This window comes from Dermacentor silvarum, unplaced genomic scaffold (genome assembly GCF_013339745.2).
Source record: "Dermacentor silvarum isolate Dsil-2018 unplaced genomic scaffold, BIME_Dsil_1.4 Seq83, whole genome shotgun sequence".
In the NCBI taxonomy this organism is placed as follows: domain Eukaryota; kingdom Metazoa; phylum Arthropoda; class Arachnida; order Ixodida; family Ixodidae; genus Dermacentor; species Dermacentor silvarum.
The window spans coordinates 30,285-53,010 of NW_023606842.1; the positions used below are offsets into that span (position 1 = coordinate 30,285).

The 22,726-nt window shown below is 45.9% G+C and overlaps 2 protein-coding genes across 2 annotated transcripts in view; one reads left to right on the top strand and one right to left on the bottom strand.

The window, feature by feature from the left end:
* Positions 1–7,276: 7,276 nt before the first annotated feature.
* LOC119435683 (uncharacterized protein K02A2.6-like) lies at positions 7,277–7,966 on the bottom strand. The gene has a single exon (XM_037702420.1). It carries the CDS (start codon positions 7,964–7,966, stop codon positions 7,277–7,279), a length of 690 nt encoding a protein of 229 aa, XP_037558348.1.
* Positions 7,967–8,500: 534 nt separating this feature from the next.
* Positions 8,501–22,726, top strand: part of LOC119435684 (uncharacterized) — a gene marked incomplete at its 3' end in the record, with an annotated part of 30,600 nt that continues 16,374 nt past the window's right edge. Inside the window, exons 1-6 of the mRNA XM_049659886.1 lie at positions 8,501–8,545; positions 10,595–10,762; positions 11,217–11,357; positions 14,841–14,951; positions 18,448–18,539; positions 19,727–19,829. Coding sequence (XP_049515843.1) covers positions 8,501–8,545; positions 10,595–10,762; positions 11,217–11,357; positions 14,841–14,951; positions 18,448–18,539; positions 19,727–19,829 — 660 coding nt within the window. The remainder of the gene's footprint in view (positions 8,546–10,594; positions 10,763–11,216; positions 11,358–14,840; positions 14,952–18,447; positions 18,540–19,726; positions 19,830–22,726) is intronic.

The following is a 22,726-nucleotide window of genomic DNA, read 5'->3' on the forward strand; positions in this document are numbered from 1 at the left end:
CTTTGGGGAGGGGGGGGGGGGGGGGGGCTGCTCGGGCACCTACAGACTCTTTTTGTCTACGTTCGTCTGGTAAAGATTAAAAAAATAGCGGCTACCAGTCACATGTTGCTGCGCTTTTCGCGAAAGCGCGGTTTTTATTTGATTGAGTCGTCAAGCTCCAAAGATGATTTGCTTCTGCATGAAAGCATTGACAGTGATGACAGTGTTTTCGGTGCTGTCTAGTGAATCTGATGTCGCTGAGTGCGATGGTAGCTTTGATATGGCAGGCAGTAAACAAAGTTAGATGGATGGAACCTTCCACCAGCGCCTCCTCATTTTACATTTTGTGCATTTTCTGACACAAGATCTGAATTTACTACCCCATGTTGTATATATTTCAAATCTGCAAAAAAATTTGCTATCCAGATGTGCAATAAAAAAGAATCATTTTCTGAACACATTTTTGGATTTGTTACTGCACTTAAAGGGTTAATACTAAAATTGGGAGGCATACTTATATTACAGATGCTCTGAATATTAACCTAAGCCTAATATTTTTTTTTTAGTTAATACACAAATTTGGAGGCATGCTTATGTTGGAGCTGCTCTAATTCTTGCACTATCTTATTAAGGGAGATTTCAGTGTGTCATTTTTTAATTAGCCACCTTTTTCAAGTTTATAATTGTTGGGGAATCCCTGCAAATAACAAGTTTCAGTTGTGCTTCCAGAGTGTGCATTGTTTCTTTTTTTTTTCCATACAAGTTCACGAGCTGGCAGCACAGCCAAAAGAGTATTAGTGCAAGTTGAGCCCGGATACAGCAAACACCTTCATTGCATAAAATGTGTTCACTATATCAGAAGTTCGTTATAGTTGGACTTGCCCTCAAAACTACATATAATACAGTAAAGCCTTGTTAATTTGACCCTTGTTAATTCTGAAAATTGGTTAATTCGGGCTCGTCCTCTGGTTCCAGCAGACATATGCATTATTTAATGTAATGAAACTCTCCTTAATTCGGATGTGTTTAGCTGCACACCGGTATTTGAGACAACTATCCAAGGTCGGCGAACCTGAAGAGCCGCAAATGTGCAATATAAAAGAGCAAAAGCGGCGTTACTGTTCAACTGAAACAAAGCGGTGGAGTCCACATTGCCATAATGTTTATATTGTTATGATGAGAATAATGTCGTTTATTGTCTACGGTTCAGACAGCCAGCATGGCGGCTTGCTCCTGCACAACTCCTGCGCCGAGTGCCAGCTCGTTAGCTCGGTGTGCCCCCTGGGAGGCCATCTGGTCTTTCAGTGGTGGCGCTTGTTTCTGTTACAACACCCCTTCCGTTCCAAGTTCGAGCTACGGTGAATACAGTTGCAAGGTTTGGTGCACTCTGACCGACCGCCGAAGCACCAGTGTCTGGGGAACAGGTGGAGCGCCAGCAGGACTGGTACTTGCGTGGTCACTCGGTTCCGCCGGCCAAGGTAGCACGCTTGTTTGTGTGTCACATCCCAGAGTGGCAGAATGCACTGGCGTCGTTGCTTCTTTCTCGTCCAATAATGGCTGCATGAGCACTTGTGTCTGCTGCTCGTCGCTGCTGCCCCTTCCTGATGTATGACACTGTCACGTATTTCGGTAGACTAAAGACAGACAGGGACAAGTCACTCGTTTAAGACAAACATTTATAATTGCAAACGGAAACGGCAAACAACACAAAGCAAACAATTTACAAAACGAGTTAATTCCAGTAATCCCACAAAGTCCTCAGCTATCTTGATTTGATGAGTCCAAAATATTTACATTAAGTCCCTCGACGTGGCCACGTCACCTCGTCGTCGCGGCTTCCGACGACACGTCGTTGGGCCCGCCGATGCGTCGTAGACTCTACGTCGCTGTGTCCGACGTTCGGTCCACGGTTGGCCTGGTTCGGGGGTCAGGATGGTGGGTCCCCGGCCAACTCCGCTAGCCTGCGGATCATAGCCGCAGGGAATCCGGGAAGTGGCGCCCTCAGCCTGTAGCTGTGGCTTTCGGTGGGGCGTTCACTCAAATCACGGGTCATGGCCGCGGCAGCTGAAGAACAGCTTCCATTGGGTTGCCGCTGTCTCCATGATCCACCTAACTTCTTTCTTCTTTATTTCTGCCACCAACTCCTCGTGTCTTCTTGATCTCTTTTTATCTTCTGCTTTTTCTTCTTCTTTCTTTTCCTTCTTCTTTCTTTTTCTTCTTCTTTCTTTCTCCCTTCTTATGCCCACCTTCAAGAGTTTTCCCATTTGAAAAACTGCTTCTTCCTCCTTGTATCGTCGCCTTCATACGTTGTTCCAGCACTAACACTTAAGGCTTTCATCATTTTCGTCATTTGCACCAATCTGTACACTCACCGCACCTCACTTCACGCGTTCACTTCACTGCACACACCAGAGTTCACAATTTAACACGAAAAAGTCATTGTTGAACTCTACTATATCGAATCCCCACTATATCACTTGTCTCTGTAGCACTCAGTGGTCCACTGCTTCACACCAACACTTACACCACTTAACCAACATTACTAAACCTACTACATCCCTAAACACCGCTCCTACAACACTGCTCACAGTTAGCGATCAACCTTCACACGACTATACTTAACCACTCCTCCACTATATAATCTGCGCTACCAAACTCTACAAATGGCAAAAAACTATCTGTTGTTTTCATCCTACAAGTACTTTACAACAAAATATGCGTTTTCATGCAGTATTACCTTAAATACATTCTTATGATCTCACCTACCACAACGATGGCAACATATGAGCACATTTAGGAACACTGTTCTATTACTTATATTTATACATGCCATGGAAACAATTTTCATAACTTTTGTGCAACCATTTTTTAAATTCTTCTGAACAAACATCCTGCTAACAAACATCCGCCCGTAAATGAAACGTACCCTCTTATTCTTTCCGCATAACCTTTTTTACGTCTTAAGCAGTAGTGGTATTCCCAATCAGCTTAAATATCAATCCGAACTGCATAAGAATCCGTGTCCTCTCCCTAATGGAATTACATTTGATAACCTCAATGTTGTCGTTGTGACTTTCTCCTGTGCCGCTGCCGAGACTTCCTACGGTGCCTACTTCCCTTCTTAATTCTTCTCTTTCCTGCGCCTGCACGGTTCCTGCCTGGCTTTGAAATTCGCCTGTGGTGTTCAAGTTTTGCCTCCCTTTTAATTTATGGAGAAAGCTTCCTGAACGCATGCTTGTTCGTGCGCCATCTCGCTCTCAGCGGTCTCCTCATCTTCCGTCTGTACTTTCGGGATGCATGCCTTCTTTAGCGATTAGTGTAGCTGCTGGCTTTGTACTTGAACTTGAACTTGAAAAAGTGACTCTTCAAAACCTTTTTCTTCTTTTGGGGACATGCTTGGGATCTGCAGTTAAATACTCGTCGCTCTTGCTCTGAACCTTTGTGACGTTCTTCGCAGTCTTCATATTCAGATGTTCTACGACTTTTCACCCCAGATTTAACTCCCGCTTTCATAGTGGCTTTGCAATAAACATAATAAAGTGTTGCCCATTGGTGCTTTCTTCGGTTCCTCCTCTTGGGTATTGACTGTCTCCCTTTCTTTTTCTCGACGCATTTTCTCGATCTGTTCTTTCTATTTCGCTTCTTTGTTTTCTCTTTCTCTGTTTTCTCTACGCTCTCTATCCCTCTGTCTGCTGCCATCGCCTGCTTAATGTACACTACTTTCTTGTCACTCGTAAAACTTGTGCACCTGTGGTCGTCTGGATCAGCATCGTCTTGCCTGCAGGTCACTAGCTTGTGTTCACAGGGGTTTCTGCACTCGAAAGTCGCCCTCTCTTCAAAAGCCTTGCCGCGGTCGAGTACTCTCCCTTCCTGCATGACATTGTCAATTGCTCTGCTCTCAACACACACCCTATGCAGCGTTGTGCTATTCCCCCTCTCGTCAGTGTCCTTTTGAATCTTCGTTTCTGGGGACCGTTCGCCCTCATGAGCACGACCTTCTGGCACGTACCCTGCACTACTGAAAACAGACCCATCATTCCAGTGTTGTACCCCTTGCTCTCCAGTGGAATAGGACTCGGCGGCGCGGTCGTCGATAGCCTTATAGTGGCAACTATTCTGTTCACCTGTGCGAGGCCTCTCTTCAGTTATACTATTATTGCTCTGTATTATTTTGACTGCCTCTGGCATCTCTGTCTCCCTCCCCTGGAACTGTTCCCTCTTCTCATATGCTTGCCGAAGTGTCTCAAGTTCTAAAGATCGAGCGGCATGGACACGGTTCATTTCATCCTCAATTAGTTTGAGGCCCTGCTCTTTGCTAAGCTTTTTCTCGCGAACAGTAGCTAATATGCTGTCCCAATCCATCTCCTGACTGCCAAAATCCGTGACAGGGCCGGAAATGGCGGAATATCCTGGCAGGCTCGCCAAATTGTCACGAATTTCGGTAGACTAAAGACAGACAGGGACAAGTTTCTCGTTTAAGACAAACATTTATAATTGCAAAAGGAAACGGCAAACAACACAAAGCAAACAATTTACAAAACGAGTTAATTCCAGTAATTCCACAAAGTCCTCAGCTATCTTGATTTGATGAGTCCAAAATATTTACATTAAGTTCCTCGACGTGGCCACGTCACCTCGTCGTCGCAGCTTCCGACGACATGTCGTTGGGCCCGCGATGCGTCATAGACTCGACGTCGCTGTGTCCAATGTTCGGTCCACGGTTGGCCTAATTCGGGGGTCAGGACGGTGGGGCGACCGAGGCGCCTGGATCGCCCGGCCAACTCCGCTAGCCTGCGGATCGTAGCCGCAGGGAATCCGGCAATCGGCGCCGTCAGCCTGTAGCTGCGGCTTCCGGTGGGGCGTTCACTCAGCTCGCGGGTCGTGGCCGCAGCAGCTGAAGAACAGCTTCCATTGGGTTGCCGCTGTCTTCACGATCCACCCGTCCTGTTCGGCTTCCAGCTCCTTCTGCCCCTCGTCGTCCCAGAGCGTAGCTGGGCTGCTCTTTTCGGCTATGTGTTCCTTCTCCCGTTGGTCACGTAGCTGCGCGTGCACTTTTGTGCTTCTTCTTCTGCTTTCATAATGTAGTCTTTTTATTCAGATGCTCTTATTTTATAACTTCTTTCTTCTTTATTTCTGCCACCGACTCCTCGTGTCTTCTTGATCTCTTTTTATCTTCTGCTTTTTCTTCTTCTTTCTTTCTCCCTTTATTGGCTCATGACAGACACTCCTCTGTGCCTCCGAGGTGGCACTGCAGGTGGTCTGCATGTCGGTTCCACACTGTGCCATCTGCCAGCTGCACCTCAGTTGATGATGAACTTGTGGCTGCTCCGACGACTGCAGGCACCCACCTGGGTCCTGACCTGAAGTTTCTTGCCCAGACAGTGTCGCAAGCCTGGGGAACTGGTTCTCTTCTGGCTGCAGAATCGCTGCGCACCTTCTGCTGTAATTGTCGGAATTGCACCTTGCCGCGCAATCTGGCTTCAGCAAATCAAATGCTGCCTTCAGGCGTCGACCCATCAATAGTTCAGCCGGGGAACAACCGGTGAGAGCATGGGGTGTGCTTCTGTATGCTAACAAGATTCTAGCAACTCTACACTCAAAATCCCCAGGCTGCGTCTTCTTGAGCTTGTCCTTTACAGTTGTACGACCCTCTCAGCGGCCCCATTGGATGCGGGATGGTATGATGGGATCAAAATAGGACGCACCCTATTACGAGCCAAGAATGACTTCTAGGTTGCACTTGTGAAGGCAGGTCCATTGTCGCTCACTATGACATCTGGTAATCCATGGCTAGCGAAGATGTTGCGGAGGCATGCAATTGTCGCCTCCATCGACGGTGACGCCACTCGGACCACTTCCACCCATTTAGAGTATGCATCCACGAGTAATAAGAAGTACACACCTTGAAACGGCCCACCAAAATCGGCGCGTAGACGAGACCACGCTCACTCTGGGAATGGCCATGGCGTCTGCTGTATTGCCCTGGGAGCTTTCCGATGCACCTGGCAGACCGTGCACCTGCCCACCTTCGTAGCAATGTCTTCATCAATGCCTGGCCACCACACATGACTTCGGGCCACCAACTTCATTTTTTCAACTCCAGGATGGGTCTCATGCAAAAGGTCCAACACTGCCGCCCTTAGTGATACTGGAACAACCACCCGGTTCCCTTGCACACAGCCCTCCATCACCGAGAATTCCTCCATTCGGTTTGCAAAAGGCCGCCACTCTTGCCCTGGTGGCAAGTGTTCTTCAGACCACAACGCCACACGCAAGGGAGCTAACACCGGGTCCTGATCGGTTGTCGACTCCACTACAGCGGCTGAGAGGACACTGGATATACACCTTCCAACATGAACACATCCTGAATCCTGGAATCCCCCAGCGGTGCCCTAGCAAGCGGCAGTCGACTCAAAGCGTCTGCATTTCCCAAGCTCACTCCTGGTCTGTAGCATAATCTGTAGTTGTAGCCGCTCAGTGTCAGAACCCACCTCAGCACTCTTGGTGAACTTTGAAGGGGTATGTGGCTCTCGTGGCCGAACAGTCCCAGTAACGGTTTGTGGTCGGTGAAAATTTCAAATGACCTTGCCCACACAAATTGGTGGAACTTTAGCACACCGAACACCACTGCCAGCGCCTCCTTATCCAATTTGCTATAGTTATTTTCAGCTGCTGTTAGTCGCCTTGATGCAAATGCCACAGGCTTCTCCTCTCTGGGCTGCAGCCGATGTGCCAGTACAACTCCAATGCCATAAGGCGATGCATCACAACACAGTAATAGAGGTAACTTGGGGTCATAATAAACTAACACCTCTGCAGATGTCAGTAACTGCTTGCTTTACGCAAATGCTGCTTCTTGTTTGGCCCCCCAGTGCCATGACGTGTCTTCCTTGAGCAAAACGTGCAATGGGTGCAGCACCGTTAACAAGTTCGGCAGAAATCTTCGGTAAAAATTGAGGATACCGACGTAGCTCTGCAACTCCCGTGTGTCAGATGGGGCCGGTGCTCTTACGATGGCCTTGACCTTCTCAGGTGCTGGGTGCAGGCCATGCTTATCGATGACATATCCCAGGTACTCCACTCTTGTTGCCTTGAACACGCATTTTTGGAGCTTCAACCTTAACCCTGCGCCACTCAGTTGCCGCAGCACTTCTTCCAGATTGTTACGGTGGCCCTTTTCGGAAACCCCAGACACAAGTATATCGTCAAAATACACGACAGTTTGGCAGCAACCGCGAAGCAGACTCTCCATTTCGCGCTGGAAAATTGCAGGTGCTGATGCCACTTCGAATGGCAGTCAGTTGTACTGAAAAAGTCCCTGCTGTGTGTTGATAGTCTCCAATTTCTTAGACTCCTCATCCAACTCCACTTGCTGGTATGCATCCCGAAGGTCCAACTTCGAGAACATCACGCCTCCCGCCAGCTGTGCCCAGATTTCTTCAACCCGTGGCACCGGGTACGTCTCGATATCTGCTGGCTGGTTTACCGTGACTTTGAATTCTCCGCACAATTGGATTTTCCCATCCTTCTTCAAAACTGGAACCAACGGTGCCGCCCATTCCGCAGTCCGCACTGGCCTGAGGATACCTTCTCGCTGCAACCGCTGTAGTTCCTGCGCCACCATGTCCTGCTGAGCAAATGGTACTGGTCTCGGCCTGAAGAAACGTGGTTTCACGTCCTCTAGCACTCTTATCTTGGCCTTCACTCTAGCAAAACAACCGAGACCTTCTGAAAACACATCAGGAAATCGGCTTATCAGGTCTTTCACGTCATCGACCGAGTGCACGTTCAAAAGACTGTCCAGTGGCATACCAAAAGCTTTCGCCCAGTTCCTCCCTAGCAGGGCCCGCGTGCCGCTCTTGACGACGAACAACGGTAGTAGAGCATGCTTTCCTCCGAATTTGGCCAGCACTGTCGCTTTCCCCATGACCGCGGATTGATGGCCGAAGTAGCCTCTCAGCTTGAGATCGGAATTTTCCAGCGCCATCCCTGGAAACAGCCTCGTGAACTCCACCTCACCAATCACTGAGTAGACGGTCCCGTATCAACTTCCATGTGTAGCGACTGACCTTCCACGTGCACCGTGGCGCAAATAGGAGGCACCTTCGGCTCCAGAACATTCACAGTGTCAGACTGTGGAACAGCGGTATTCGCCAACCCGCACTCTAGTGACCACAAATTGCCAACGTCTGTCTCTCCAATTCTTTCGTCAGATGCCGTGTCTACTGGTTCCACGACCATCACCGCACGCCTAGGTTGAGATCTCGCCAGTCCGACTCCCTGTCGTCTATCTTTATATTCCATGCCCTGCAGACTTGTTCCAGTTTCTTGTCCACTTGTGCATTTCTGTGCTGCATGGCCTCTCATCTGACAACAAAAACACCGCAGATTCCGGAACCTGCACGACCGCTCGTGGTGCCCTCCACCGCAGCGATACCAATCACCGACAACCTCGCCAGTTCTCGACACTTGGTTAATAGCCACCCCGTCTACCTGGCCAGTCATTATTTTGGCGCCCGAAATGGCGGCTTCCATGCTGGTGATGATCTTGACAGCGTGGTCCAGTGTTAGCTCTCAGACTCTTCTAGCAGGTGCCGTCTCATTGCATCGTGTACGATTCGGTCCCTCAGGATGTTTTCTAATTCCCCGCCGAATGCACAAGGGTCCGCCAACTTGCGCAGCTCCGCAACAAAGTCCTTGACTGCTTTGCCATCCCTTTGTGTCCGGCAATGAAAATGATACCGCTGTACTATCACCGACGGCTTCGGTGCGTAATGATTTCTAAGCAGCTGCAAACTTTCTGTGAGCGGAACATCACTTGGTCGTCGAGGTGCCGGTAATTGTCGCAGCAACGAGTACGTCTGTCTTCCACACGAACTCAAGAACACCGCACGCTGCTTGTCAACCGAGATGCTGTTGGCGATGAAGTGTTGCTCCAGCACTTCCACGTACTCCTCCCATTCGTGTCCTTCCCCTGTAAATGGCTCCAACTTCGCCATAACGACTGGTTGCCACTCACCGCTCGGCTCCAAAATTGATTATTCCTCATCGCCAGTTGTTATGATGAGAATAATGGCGTTTATTGTCTACGGTACAGACAGCCAACATGGCAGCTTGCTCCTGCATAACTCCCGTGCCGAGTGCTGACTCGTTAGCTCGGTGCGCCCCCTGGGAGTCCATCTGGTCTTTCAGTGGTGGCGCTAGTTTCCGTCACAACCATAGTGTTCATAATGAACAAGAGGAATGCCGCAATGCTTCGTGCCTACTTGTACCTTTATAGCCTGACCTCCTTCCACAATGCTTCAGCATTTTTACGGTGTCTAGAAGTAAGACCCTGGAGACATGCCTCTTGCCCTTGGCTGGCACATTCATCTTTTGGCTGTAGTTTAGCTATCGCATTTTATACTTCAGTGTGATGGTTTCGAGTAGCAAATTCACGTGATGTGCCGAGTAGTTATCCAGGATCTCAGTTCGAAACCTCACAGAAAAAAGAAGGCTGCTCTGTGGTGTTTGGGAGGATTGATGGTGTGCAAGCAATAAAAAGCAAGAAAATAAAAACATAATAAAGAAACAATGGTGGTTGGTCCACGTAAACATGATTGCCTGTGTGACTGCATCACTGCGGAAGTGCATCTGCAAGGAAAAAAATAAAGATGGAAAAAAGAGACTGAAACAAAGTGAGTGCTGTGTTGCACTGATTGGCATATCATGTGGCATGTGCCGTAGAGGCACCCTTCCCTCAACTTGTCGAGAGGCTGCCGTACTACGGCTCATTGTAACCGAAATGTTATAACTGGTCTGTTGCAAGTCGATGGCTCTTTCATAGGCTTCTTGCAAAACATTTTTGTTGTTGAGAAACTTGTTTGTAGTAGCCAAAAGTTTGTTCCAAGTATGATTGTTATAAGTGGGCTCGACTGTAATAGGGCGTAGTCCTCTCAACTACAGTAGACTTTTTTAAATTTGACTCTGGTTAATTCGATCCGTAGCAAATGTCCCGGCCGGCGCCCATACATTTCTGTGGGCCCAAACTTTTGTCATTTCAGTTCAGAAATTGGCCTTTCCTGACTCTGGAAATATTCTGCAAACTATGACTCTGGATGATATTCTGCAAACTGATATGCAGAATATCAAATGCATGTGGACCATACGGAGGACAACATGTTGTGGTTCTTCATAGACGGCAATAAAGTGCAGTCTGAGAGTTATGATGATGGACATTAAGTAAATAAATTTCCATTCTGTGAAGGTAAAGTTCGCTGGTTTCATGTTTTTCTTATTGCCAACATTGGAGGCATGCTACGTTTTTTTTTTTGCTAAAAAATCGGGTATGCATTCAATTTCCACTGTGTCTAGAAGCTCTGTTGTCATTTCTACATTAGTTTTCTACTTTGAACTCGTAAAAGGTGTGTGTGTGTTTGATTCGGGGATCTGTTAGAATCAGGCAAATACTGCAAAGGAAATCAGAGGTTTGTTTCCACATTTTTTTTTTGTCTCTTGTTTAATTCGACCCACAGAATAATTTGACCAAGTTTGTCGGTCCCATCAGGGTCGTATTAATGGAAGTCGACTGTAGCATAATGCAAGATCTTGCTTTCCTTGGCATGCATTTTTAAAGAGAGAAATTGTGCTTAGCATTGTGTTTTATTATTCTGATCCACAGGTCAAACTGTACCACAAGAACTTCTACCGTCCTGAGAACCTGTGTGTGATTGTAGCTGGCAGCGTGTCTCCCAAAGAAGTACTCAAGGCTCTGGAGCCATTTGAGAAAAAGATCATTGCAAAGGTAAGCCTGGCGAGGCAAACCTCACTGACATGGCAGCACATGTCGAAAGTGCTCTGTGAATGTTGCAGCTGCCTTCTGCAGACATTTCTGATGGATGAGCTGGATTAATTTAAGAGGTGGACACTAATTGCTAGACAAATTGCAGAGATGTTAGCTAATTAAAACAAAAATTTACCTATAAACTTTGTAAATAATCAATGCATTTTGTAACATATTTTGAAGACTTTATTTCGCAAAACTGGTGCTCAGCACAGAATTTCTGCTTAGTGGAAAAGACTTCATTAATGCACAGTTTCAATTTCACAGTTCTGGTTTGTATAAGTTGTCATCTTAGGTAGAATGCATTGCCACCTCACTGAGGTAATAGCCACTTAGAAGCTGAATCAACTAAAAAAGAGTTCAGTAATGGCTAATTTCTGATGGTGGCAAGCAGTGATGCACATTGTGGTTGCAGGGCCAGAGGAAATCATTCACTCGACCATGGCAGAAACCAGTACCACCCATCACTGGACCTTTGGAGTTAACAGTACCATACCCATGTGATGATGATGACCACGGCCTTGTTTATGTAGCTTTCAGAGGACCTTCACTCAAAGTAAGTTGAATGTTTATATGTTTGGCCTTTTGCATCATCAGTAGCAGTGTACAAACAATGAAAGACTGAACACCAGGAGTCTCAGGACTCTGCCATTATTGTTGTGCACAGAAGTCTTTGTGCACCAATGTATTTGCTATATGCCAACATGATATGTGTGACTGCTGTGGGTTGGTGTGCGTGCATGCATGCTGTTTCTGCTGAGTGACAATTGCATAGAACTTTGGAGTATGTTAAGTATATGCAGCCAACTTCTGTTAATTTGACTCTTACGGGGCCGATGAAATTTGTAGATTTATCTGGCAGGTTGAATTAAACAAGAGGCAGAAAAAGTGGAAAAATACACCGCTGATTCATTTGGCAGTATTTGCCTAGATTCTAACACGTCCCTGAATCGAACACGCACCCGCTTCTTATGGGTTCAAGGTAAAAAACTAATGTATATATGACATTAAAGCTTCTAAACAAAGTGGAGATGGAACGTGCACCCGATTTTTTAGCAAGCAAAATATAGCAGGCGTCAAACTTTGGCAATAAGAAAACGACAAAACCAGCCAACTTTACTTTCACGAAAGGAAAATTATTTACTTAATGTCCATCGTGATAACTCTCCGACTGCCCTTTATCGCTGTCCATGAAGGATATATTTCGTCCTCCGTACGGTCCATAGTGCGATTGATGTTCTTCATTTATAAACAGCTCCGCAACAATTGCAAACGGGATTGTGGCCCACGCCTAGACTAACCACTTTGCCATTTCGCCCTGCTACGCATGTAATTTTCCGAAATGCCAAGAACACGTGATGCGACTTGTTGCTGCTCACTTAAAATGTAAAATAACTTATTAATTGAATGCGCTTTCATAATCAAACTAAAAGCGGTGCGTTGTCATCATGCTATGCAAGAACTGGTTGTGTCGCCATCCATAGTCGCCATGCAATGATGCTGGCTGGACTGGCTCTGGCGTTAGGCTGTTGCAAACTGCATTTGCAACAGCCTACCGTCGTATCAGATTGCATTTCCCAAGCTATTTCTGAATGAATTTTCTTGGGTAGAAATGTGCACAGTAGAATTCGTCAAGTACTGTACAGTAGAATCTCGTTAATTCGAACTCCAAGGAGACAGGAAATTTATTTGAATAAAATGGAGTCTGTACTAAGGAGAGCCCCTTTAAAAATAGCACCCCATCAGTTGTGCAGTACAGTGAGCAAAATCAAAATTATCACTAGGCTTGCATTGAAAAGGTATTACAGTAGAACCCCTCTGATACGTTTTTCACGGGACCGTAAAAAAAGATTAACACGTAGGAGCCGCGAAACTCAAGAGCCGAGAAACAGGAAAAATTGAGAAATGGGAGTAGTGTTGAACTGCACACAATATTATTTTAATTCTTACATGTAAAAAAAAGCCGTAGTTTTCCCAAAAGCTGAAGCATCGATTCCGTTAGCAAATTAGTAGACAGCTATACAAAGTAAGGATAGTAGTTTTATCGTCGGTATAAACTTGTAAACATTCGCTTATTAGCTATATTAACAAGCATGGTGTCAGCGCCCGCAGGCGAACATGAACACATTACACTCGATGAGCGCGGACACGCGCTGTCAAACGGCGTGAGGAAGCGCCACTGCAGCAGTGAGAGAAGTGACCTTCGTGCTGTTTCTATCGCTTCAACGCAAAGTGAGCGCCGATAACACACAGCACGCACAAAGCTACGAGCCACCGACGCACCTACACTGCCTAGACTCTGCCCCCAAAGCAGATCGCTTTCAAGATACGGCCTGCGCGACCGTGCGCCACCGTGCAGTACGCAGTTGATGCCAGAGTACAACCAAGAAGGTTTAGTACAACGCCGCCCGCTATCCCTCCCCCCTCGCACCATTGCCGGTGCCTCAAGCGCAACAGAAGGCGCATTTCCTCCCTGCTTTTCTTTCTTTTGCGTGCGAGATTTAGACGCGGTTGTCGGCTCCCCTCCCACGCTTTCACTCGCACATACAGCATACGGTGCGCGGCGACGGCGTTATCGCCCTTGGACTTTGTATGGAACATCTTTGAGCCAAAAATAATTTTAGGGCCTCAACGTGTCATAGACACCATCATTAGATAGCAAATACGGATCTCGAGGGCCATACTTTTGCTGGCGAAAATCGAAAATACGTCATAGGTGTCGCCCCCGGCACCTTGGACGGCCAATGTCATCATCAAGCCACCAAGCCAAGCGACATGAAAAGTAAAAATGGCTGCTCGGGCCGGCGCGGGGTTGCAGTTCGCAATGTATGATGCGGGAATGGTCCCACAGTTGCGACGCAACAGCGGGGTTACCAATGCATTGGGTTCTATGGGAGCTGTGCCGGGAACGGCCGAAAATGACGTAACAGACGGGAAAACGCAGCACTCAGGAACGTAACAGCGGGGTTCTACTGTATCGTCCCTACATCTGCGCACAATGACATGTGCCGGAAGAAGCCTAGGTTCCGTATAAAGTCCAAGTACGATAATATTGCGCATCATGCCATGTTTGCTGTGGGTGCGAGGGTGAGCCGAGAAGGACGGTGGCTTGATTTGCGCCGTCCTCCTGCGTGCCCAATGTTGGAGATGCCGTGATCGAGCGCGCTCTAGGAGGGAGGTGTAGGTGAGTGTGCGGTTATGTGATGTCAAGCACGTGCTAAGAGGGGGGGGGGGGGGCTTAGGTGAGCGTTCAGGAACGTGATGAAGCATGCGCTGGGGGCTACTTATCACTCCTTTTAAGCCAGATGGGAAAGGAGGGCGCATTCCGGTGCGGTCTTGGCTCCCTGCACGTATTTTCTCGCCATTTTTATGGCATGCGACATGGGAGCGAGAAATTTTGTTGGAAATAACCGTTACCTCATTTTTGGAGTTCAAATTTGCAGGAATTTTTCGCTATTCAAATACATATGCCTTTGCCTGGACCAGCAGAGCAGTTCGAACTAGTCGTCAATTCGAATGAAAACATTTTAAATTATCGTGATTTCACTGTAATAATTCATTGTGAGGTATGATTTTAGCTTTAAGATCTTCCTGGGGGCAATCCGAAAATAGGCATTTTCGACGTGAGATGCTGTGTGCTCAACACATTCACTGTAGCCTAAGCGCTGCCAAGAACGACGCTGCTGCTACTGGCCCTGCAGTCACCATTGTGGTTGCAGGCATGCGTGATGACCAGCCAAGTTCAGTTTATCCAGTGAAGGTTAATTTCAGGATTGAAATAATGTGTTCGATCTCGTAGAAATGTATGGGTGCCAGCCAGGACATTCAGTCATGGTTGTTAACCAAAGCATTGAATTAACAGGAGTCGAAATAACGGAAATGTACTGTACCTGACAATAAGAAAGCAAGGTAATAAAGTGAACATTTAGATTTGTGGGCTCTGTTTGCTCTGGTCAATTAGTCTGGTCAGTTTTTGGATAACTTCATTATGAGGTGCCTAATTGAATCTTTAAAAAACGCTGTTTTTTAATCTTTCCAGGCTTGTGAAGACATTGCAGCATTGTTGGTTATGCAAGACTACCTTACAGACACATCAGTCTCTCCTCTACAGAAATTGTTTGTTGAGACAGAAGATCCATACTGCAGCATGGTATGTGCCAAAACATATACTCTCTGCTCAACATGGTTTTGCCTAGTATGCGAGTACTCAAAGTTTTGAATAGGAATCGAATATTATAATTTTAGTATTTGTTCACTTAGATGTTTGTTACCAAGCTTAAGAGTGGTGGCCCCTTAAAAAGTCACACAGCGTTATTTACAAAACCCTTTACAATGATTGCCCTGCGACTTATGTAGTGGAGACAAAAAACCTTTCCGAAGGATTGTGGCACCATAGAAACAAACTCCATCGCATGAACAGCCAGCGCAGTGTGGTGGCCAAACACTAGACACTGTGAGGCACTGGACTACAGGGTTAAAATTGGTGGGGCCATCGTTCTTGTGACTGAGAGGAACGAGAGGAACTTGCGGAAGAGGCTCTAGTACCTTGAGTTGTGGCATGTTCAGGCCACCGTCAGGACAATCGCGTTGTCCCCAACCTTACATGCAGGGCGCATGCAAGGTTGCCTCAAGAAGGAACCACTTCCAGGGTCACAAGCGAGATCTACAAAAAGCTGCTGTGGCTTCCAGAAGTCACCCCTGACGAAGGAGTCAGAAGTCTGACTCCTAAATTTAGGGTTAAATATAAGCAACCTACTTAGTTGGTATTTATTTAATTTGTCTAATTTCAAGTACTATTCTCCAACCAGATTGATTTTACTTGAATGTTCACCTTCGATACTTCCTCTAGCAACTCGCATCAAAATTAACTGCAGCACAAAGGCACTTTTTTGGCTGTATCACATTCTCTGATTTCTCATGCCATCACATGAACCCATATTCTGTCACTTCTGCTAAATACAAAACAATTTTCTTTGTCTCTTAAAGCATCCCTCACCAGGTCCCATTGAAAATTTTGTTTATACACTGGAAGTTGTAAGGCGTCGTCTGGGGAGGATTTAGCCACAGTAATTTTTCATATTGGTTCTTATGAAAGGGGATAATAGAAATTGAAAATTGGCGTTGACATGCCACCAGAAGGCAAGCTTCACTGCCAACGGAGACACTCTTCCTGTTTGCCTCTACTAGTGTCTGCAAGCTACAATCCTTCCCTGCCCTTTCCTGTATCGGAGCTGAGGGACTGCATCACGTTTGTGTCACAAGCTCCGCCTCCTTTTTTTATGTATTCTCTTCCTTTCTTGTGGCACGGCGCACTTCCAGGGGCGGTGTTGCGCTCTCTGCATTGGATGATTTACCGAAGGCACATGCTGGAATAGATTATGTTGCAGACAAGCGCATCTTGCGTAGATGCATTTATGCGGTGTGACCTTGACTGTCCCACTTAAAGTGGGGTGCTCCCACAAAAGGAAGGGTGCGCAGTCATTTGTTTATAATTTCAATTGTTTCACATGATTTACTTCCGCGCTTGTCTGTTTCCAATTCCCAAAGCTGGTGAGGGGTCCTTTTTTGCTAAATGAAATGTATGGAAAGTACCCTATGCAAGCTTGAGTTGTATTGAGACTATGACTTAAGTTCCACTGTAAATGCTCATTATGTGGTGACTTTACACTGGGCATGCTTGCAAGCAGGCATAGTTGAATATTTCTGATTGCATAACTGTGCTCCCTATCAGTGTGTCCAGAGTGACTTCAAGTGATGCTTCTTTTGCATTATTCATTGGCTTGTTTCTGGTCTTATTTGCTGTTTTCTCCTTTCTTCTTACTTATGAAAACTTGTTGCATGCACTCTGTCTATGCCCATAACCGCAAGGAAGCAGCAGGCTTGTATATTGATCAAATGTGTATGTGCACACAGATGCACTTGCAAGTGGATCAGTCTATGCCCATGTGCTTTGAACAGGGGCTGTATGAACATCTGCGCCAATTGCGCCAAAGTACTGCATTTGCTACTTGCTGCACCACGCTGTGTCAGAAACGTAAAGATTAGAGTTGGGCAAATAAGAAATTTTTCAAATGCAGATTGAATACGAATACTAAGTATTGAATATTGAATAGTCAGATGCAGACACATATGTTTACAACAGGAATATTTCTTTCGGTATAATTAGGTACCATGCCTGTACTGACTAGTGCAAAAAAGACGGCTAACTATCAGAAAGGATGAGTTCTATGTAGAAGATCATAAATTTTTATTAAAAATCTGCACGAATAGCCTCTCAACATTTTTAAAGCCTTGTTGCAAACAATCTTTCCAAGAATTAATTGCTGCTGTATGACTAGCTTTCCAAAAACACTAAATAAATGGTTGGCAAAAGTAGATCAGAAGTTGTGGAAAAAGAAAAAAAAAAAAAAAGCTTCGTAAGGACTTGTGTGTCATAGATATGTAAAAAGGCCTGTTGCAAGGAAAATATGTGTAAAATATACAACTGCTCTATGACTAGACTGGCAAAAAGACTAAATGACAGGCTACAAGCAAAAATCGCAAGTTGTCATGCAGGCTTCCGCCGCGAAACTGTAAACATAGCTTGCATTACCCATTTTGTTTCTGCATTGCTTCTAACACTTTTGTCATTGTTTCACTTCTGATAATTTATGATACTTTGTATAGCAGACAGAGAACAGTATCCAGACTTTAACCGTTGGTTGTTGCGAAATATTTGGTTAGCTTGGAATACTCAAAAATACGAAATAGTTCATTTTTGAATAATAATAGTTAGTGTGTAATATCCTATTAGCATTCAAGACTTCCAATATTCGCTTGCCCCTGGAAAAAATTTAAAACCTGCTTGTGCACTTCACCACACACCTCCTGTGACCTAACCAACATGGCGCACCTCAGGCTAGAATCGTAATTTGAGTGTGATCATGCGGGTTGGTAACATCATTTCTGCCGCCGTCTGTTTTCCGCACTGTCCAAGCTTTCAAACACGTGTCTCAGCTTCAACAGTGCTTCTAGTGGAAATGTGGCCATCTTGGTTAGGGCAAGTTAGCTGTGTGGGAAAAAACCTGTTTGCGGAATTTTGCATATCGTCTATTGTGCACAAGCTGATATCGTCTATGTGCACAAGTTGGTTATCGGACAACACTAGACAGTTTTTAAAAACACTGCAGGAGTTAATACAAAAAGAAAGGACTAGTGTAAAAATTTGCATCACAATGCATCACAATTTGCAACATCATTTCTGCCGCCGTCTGTTTTCCGCACTGTCCAAGCTTTCAAAACACGTGTCTCAGCTTCAACAGTGCTTCTAGTGGAAATGTGGCCATCTTGGTTAGGGCAAGTTAGCTGTGTGGGAAAAAACCTGTTTGCGGAATTTTGCATATGATTATCGTCTATTGTGCACAAGCTGATATCGTCTATGTGCACAAGTTGGTTATCGGACAACACTAGACAGTTTTTAAAAACACTGCAGAAGTTAATACAAAAAGAAAGGACTAGTGTAAAAATTTGCAATTACTTCATTAAGCTGCTCCTAGTTTGCAATTTACAGCTCTGAAAATGACTTCTTTTTCCTCATTGCTACTCTGAAAGTTGCTCGTTGCTCCAAAAGCTGTTTCAGCAGTCCCACCCCTGCTTGCCTTTTCCAGGTAAAAGCAAGTTTTATTGAAAATAAAGAAAGCTGCTTTTATTTTGGCTTTGAGAACGTGACCAAAGGAAAACTCAGAATGATCAAGAGCACGTAAGTGATTTTTTTTAATATGTGTGTATTTATTTATATAATAGTGTTGTACAGTATATATACTGGGGAAGGACTCTAGCTGACCAATCTTTTTGGATGATAGTCTTTTTTGAGGAAGTGTGTTTGTATTGTTGAAATATTTGGAAACTGGTTGGCAACTGAAAATTAATGTGCAACAACAGCATGTTATGCCCTGTGTAGGGTTTTGGTCCAAACATGAATGTACTATATAGTGCTAGTTGAAATTTGTAGGACTGATAAGGGAACTACAGTGCCTTTTTTTATTTATATTGTCATCATTCATGATATTGGCACAGACTTGGATGCATTGCTATATTGGGCTGCACCATGCCCAGTGACTGGCCACAGTTCCAGCACATTATTTCTGATAAGCTGCCACTGGTTCTACTGCCGCTATGATCATCCACTAATTCAGTCACCAATTGAAGGGTTTGACAGGGTGGTATGCTGACAGCTCGCATGCTGACTGTCATACAACTGCTGGCTTACATAGCATGAATTCAATTTCTGGATAAATTTCTTAGATCTTGCTACTGCAGAAGATCAAAGCTCATCTGTTTGGTGTTGATTAAACCAAACTTGCTTCTTTGCTAAGCTCAATGTGGCCAAGTGGTGCCTGGAAGGCCAACAAATTAGGTTACCACGTGGAATACGGTTGTATCTGTCATTTACAAAAGTTATATTCATAGCATGGTGCCCATGGATTTTATCCGAAAAATCAAACCAACCATCCTATGGCCTATAAATTTGCAGTTGCTGTTATATGTTGGCACTATGGAGCAAGTTGTAGTGCCGCAACAAAGTGTGAATGATGGAGCAAGTCCAAAAATTAGATAGGTTATATAACTTATTACAACTAAAAACAGGCTCTTAGATTCATGTAAATGGGGTATTTGATTTTGTTGTTCATTCAGCCTGGGATTATCTGCATCAACTGACACCTTTGGAATGAAAATAATAAGGGCTTGTGTTAACATCCTCACTTTATCTAACTTTAAAAGATAACACCACTGCAGTTTTTTGTCAGCACTTCTATTGTGTAGATCCTGCTAGAGAAATTAGTCAATCATCTATGGCCTATTTTTTTAATGCATACTTTATTATAAGCATTCAGTACAACTTCCACATTGTTATTGTCGCCTTTCATTTTTACCTTTCCATTTCAGTTTGATCAAGGCTTTGTCCGATATTGCTAATGGCGCTACTCCTCTGGACATGGAAAGAATGGCTGTTGTAATTCAGAGGCGACGTCTCCGGATACTGAATCAGGTTTTGTATATTATCTAGTGCTGTTGCACACATTGCATCAGGGGGAATGGTCCATAGGACAAATAGTATCTTGAAACTGATGCTTGTCTTGGTATTCCTACTACTACAGTCGCACCCATTGCAAGGGAACTGCATGCAGCATACTTTTGGACATAACAGACCATTCTTTTCACTTAGTTTGGTCTACCTATATTATCAATGCAGCAAATTATGCTTTTAATGGGCTTGGCCATAATGGACTGTCGGGTACAATGGACAAATGTTTTGGCAAATTTTGTCTAGATGGTGTAAATTCAACATACTTTGCTGCAGCGATGCGTACATGCGACAGTGCACTGCACGCAACTATTTCTGGCCACTCTTGGAATGTGCAAAAATGCACTTTTTTAAGGAACTGATTTACTAGTGGCAAGCTTTCCTCTACGGCGTGCCGTGCAGTGCCCAACAAAAAGTTTTAGAGTCGATGATTGCAAGCGGTTCACCACTGCCTGCTGCTGTCCGCTCAGTGCTGAGGGTGCCACTAGACCTAACCAGCTTAGCTTTGAAGCCGTAGCGTACGGTGCAGAAACAACCACCGAAGATCGCAAAATGCATGATTTTGATAGCACTTTATTTCTCATCACATCAATTCGCTCAAAAAAGAAGATAGGCTGCTATTCACGGTGTTCAGACTGTGAAGCGTGTGATGAAGTGAGCCGTCTGTTAATAGCAGCACACGTAGAGATATGCCAATATGTTGTTGCAAGTTAGTGCAGGTTAGTACAGTGGAATCTCGATGATACGAATCTCACGGGGTCACGAAAAATATTCGTATTAGCCGAAATTCGTATCATCGAAACACAATTAAAACTAGCTAAATTAAGGGGGGACACGGGGATCAGATCGCGAAAATCGCGAGGAAAATAGATTTTTGAAAACCACGCGTTTGGGTGTCTGCAACGCCTAATATACGCTGCATCAAAATGGTTTGGCTGAAAACACACTGAAAGTGCCCGAAAAAGTTTAATTCGTCAGTGCGCAGGGCGAGAAAACAGCTTTAAATCGCGCAAAATCACCGCAGTTCACGGAGCCATATCTCATATTTCCCGCTACCGAGCGCCGCCATCTTGGTATCGTTCGAAAGCTCAAAGTTTCGCCGTTCCGCTTCTCAATTCGTCCGTCGTCGACAACTTGTAACAAACGCACAAACGTCAAAGAAGTGCGGGTCTGCGATAGGTAGTCACATGGGCCCCTCTGATAAAAGCGGGCCTCCGATTGGCTGCCGTGCTGAAAGGCGTCTCTCCATTGGTTGTTGCTGTGGCAGGGGCAAGATGGCAACCGCAGTTGTCTGCTTCGTAAACCACGCCGGCGTCTTCACTTGACACACAGAATTCGGATTACTGAGAACTCCCAGGTTAGTGATGGATCGTCACTCGTTGGCGAATAAACTTTGGACGAAGCATGCCTTCGGAATACGGAAGCGCTCCTACGGCAAGAAAAATACGGCGATTAGCGGGAGAAGCGGAGGAGCACCCGACTGAACGAGCACAACCTTGCACCGTGGATTACGTGCCACGCTATCTTGCACCGTGTGACTCCAGCAGCGAAACCCACAATCGCCCTGTGCCATTGGCACCGATAACGCAGCCGACGGAGGACGCGCCAACGGAGGCTCCCGCGCCTCAGCGTACGGCCGCGCGAATCAGCTGAGATCGTATCTTGGTAGACATAGCTCGCTGCGACTAGGCAAAATGGCGCAAAAAAGAACGCGGCCCGAAGCCACTCCACTCCGCCCGATGGCGCGTGGAAAAGGAGGAAAAGCACAAAAGCAACAAAATCGCCACCGCTTCGAACTCTTCGCGCCCATTCGCGGCCTCCGCGCTGTCCGGCGTCGCGTCCGCGCCTCCGCACCAAAAGAGAAAGGGAGAAAGCGCAAGACTGTGCGCTGTTCTCTTTCGCGGCCGTCGGTGGGGAGGCATTTATTCGTATCAACCGACGCGGGTCGAAAATCGATTCGTAACAACCGTTTTCTAGCACGTTGCAAAGTAATGGGGCTCGGCCGGGACCGCAGAAAAATTTGTATCATCCGGAAATTCGTATTAGCCGTGATCGTATCATTGAGGTTCCACTGTACTATTTAGTGGATAGTTCTGCAGTGTTTCCACTAAGTACATACAGTCTAACCCACTTATAACGATACCGGTTATAACAATATACAGTGCAGACCACTTATAACGTAACCGCTTTTAGCGCGGGACCGGTTATAGCGTGGGTTTTTTTGACCACTGATATATCTCCCATAGAACTCAATGTATAGGTGGACCTTTTATAGCGTAGGCGCGCGAAGCAGAATATCGGTTATAGAGCACGACCTTTTCTAAGAGGCGTTGGGCACAGCCCACACGGCCGCACCCGCGTCGTTGCCGGGCGCGCAAACGCGGAGGAGTGCGAGTGCGAGCGCGGGCGCGCGCGTGGAGACCAGCGGCGAAAAGCGAAACAAAAAGTCGCAGTTTCCCCCAAAAGGCAAAGCATCAATTGCAATACCAAATTTACTAGTAGAGTATATGGAGTAAGGATAGTAGTTTTATCGCCTGCATAAACTTGGACACATCCGCTTACTAACTGAATTAACAAGCATGGTGTCAGCGCGCACCAACATTACTAGACTAGCTTGCGCGTACAAGCAAACATGAATAGATCGCACTCGATGACCGCAGACAAGCACTGTAAAAACGCTGACGTGAGCAAACGCGGCAGGAGCTGCGACCGAAGGTTCATGTGGTCTATCATTTCAATGGAAACTGAGCAGCGAAAGCACAGTGGATACAAAGGTCAGAGCCTTGTGGAGGTCGCTTTCAAGATACGGTGCGCGCGACAGCCCTCAGCTGTGCAAAGTACTAGTACGCAGTGGCTTGCCG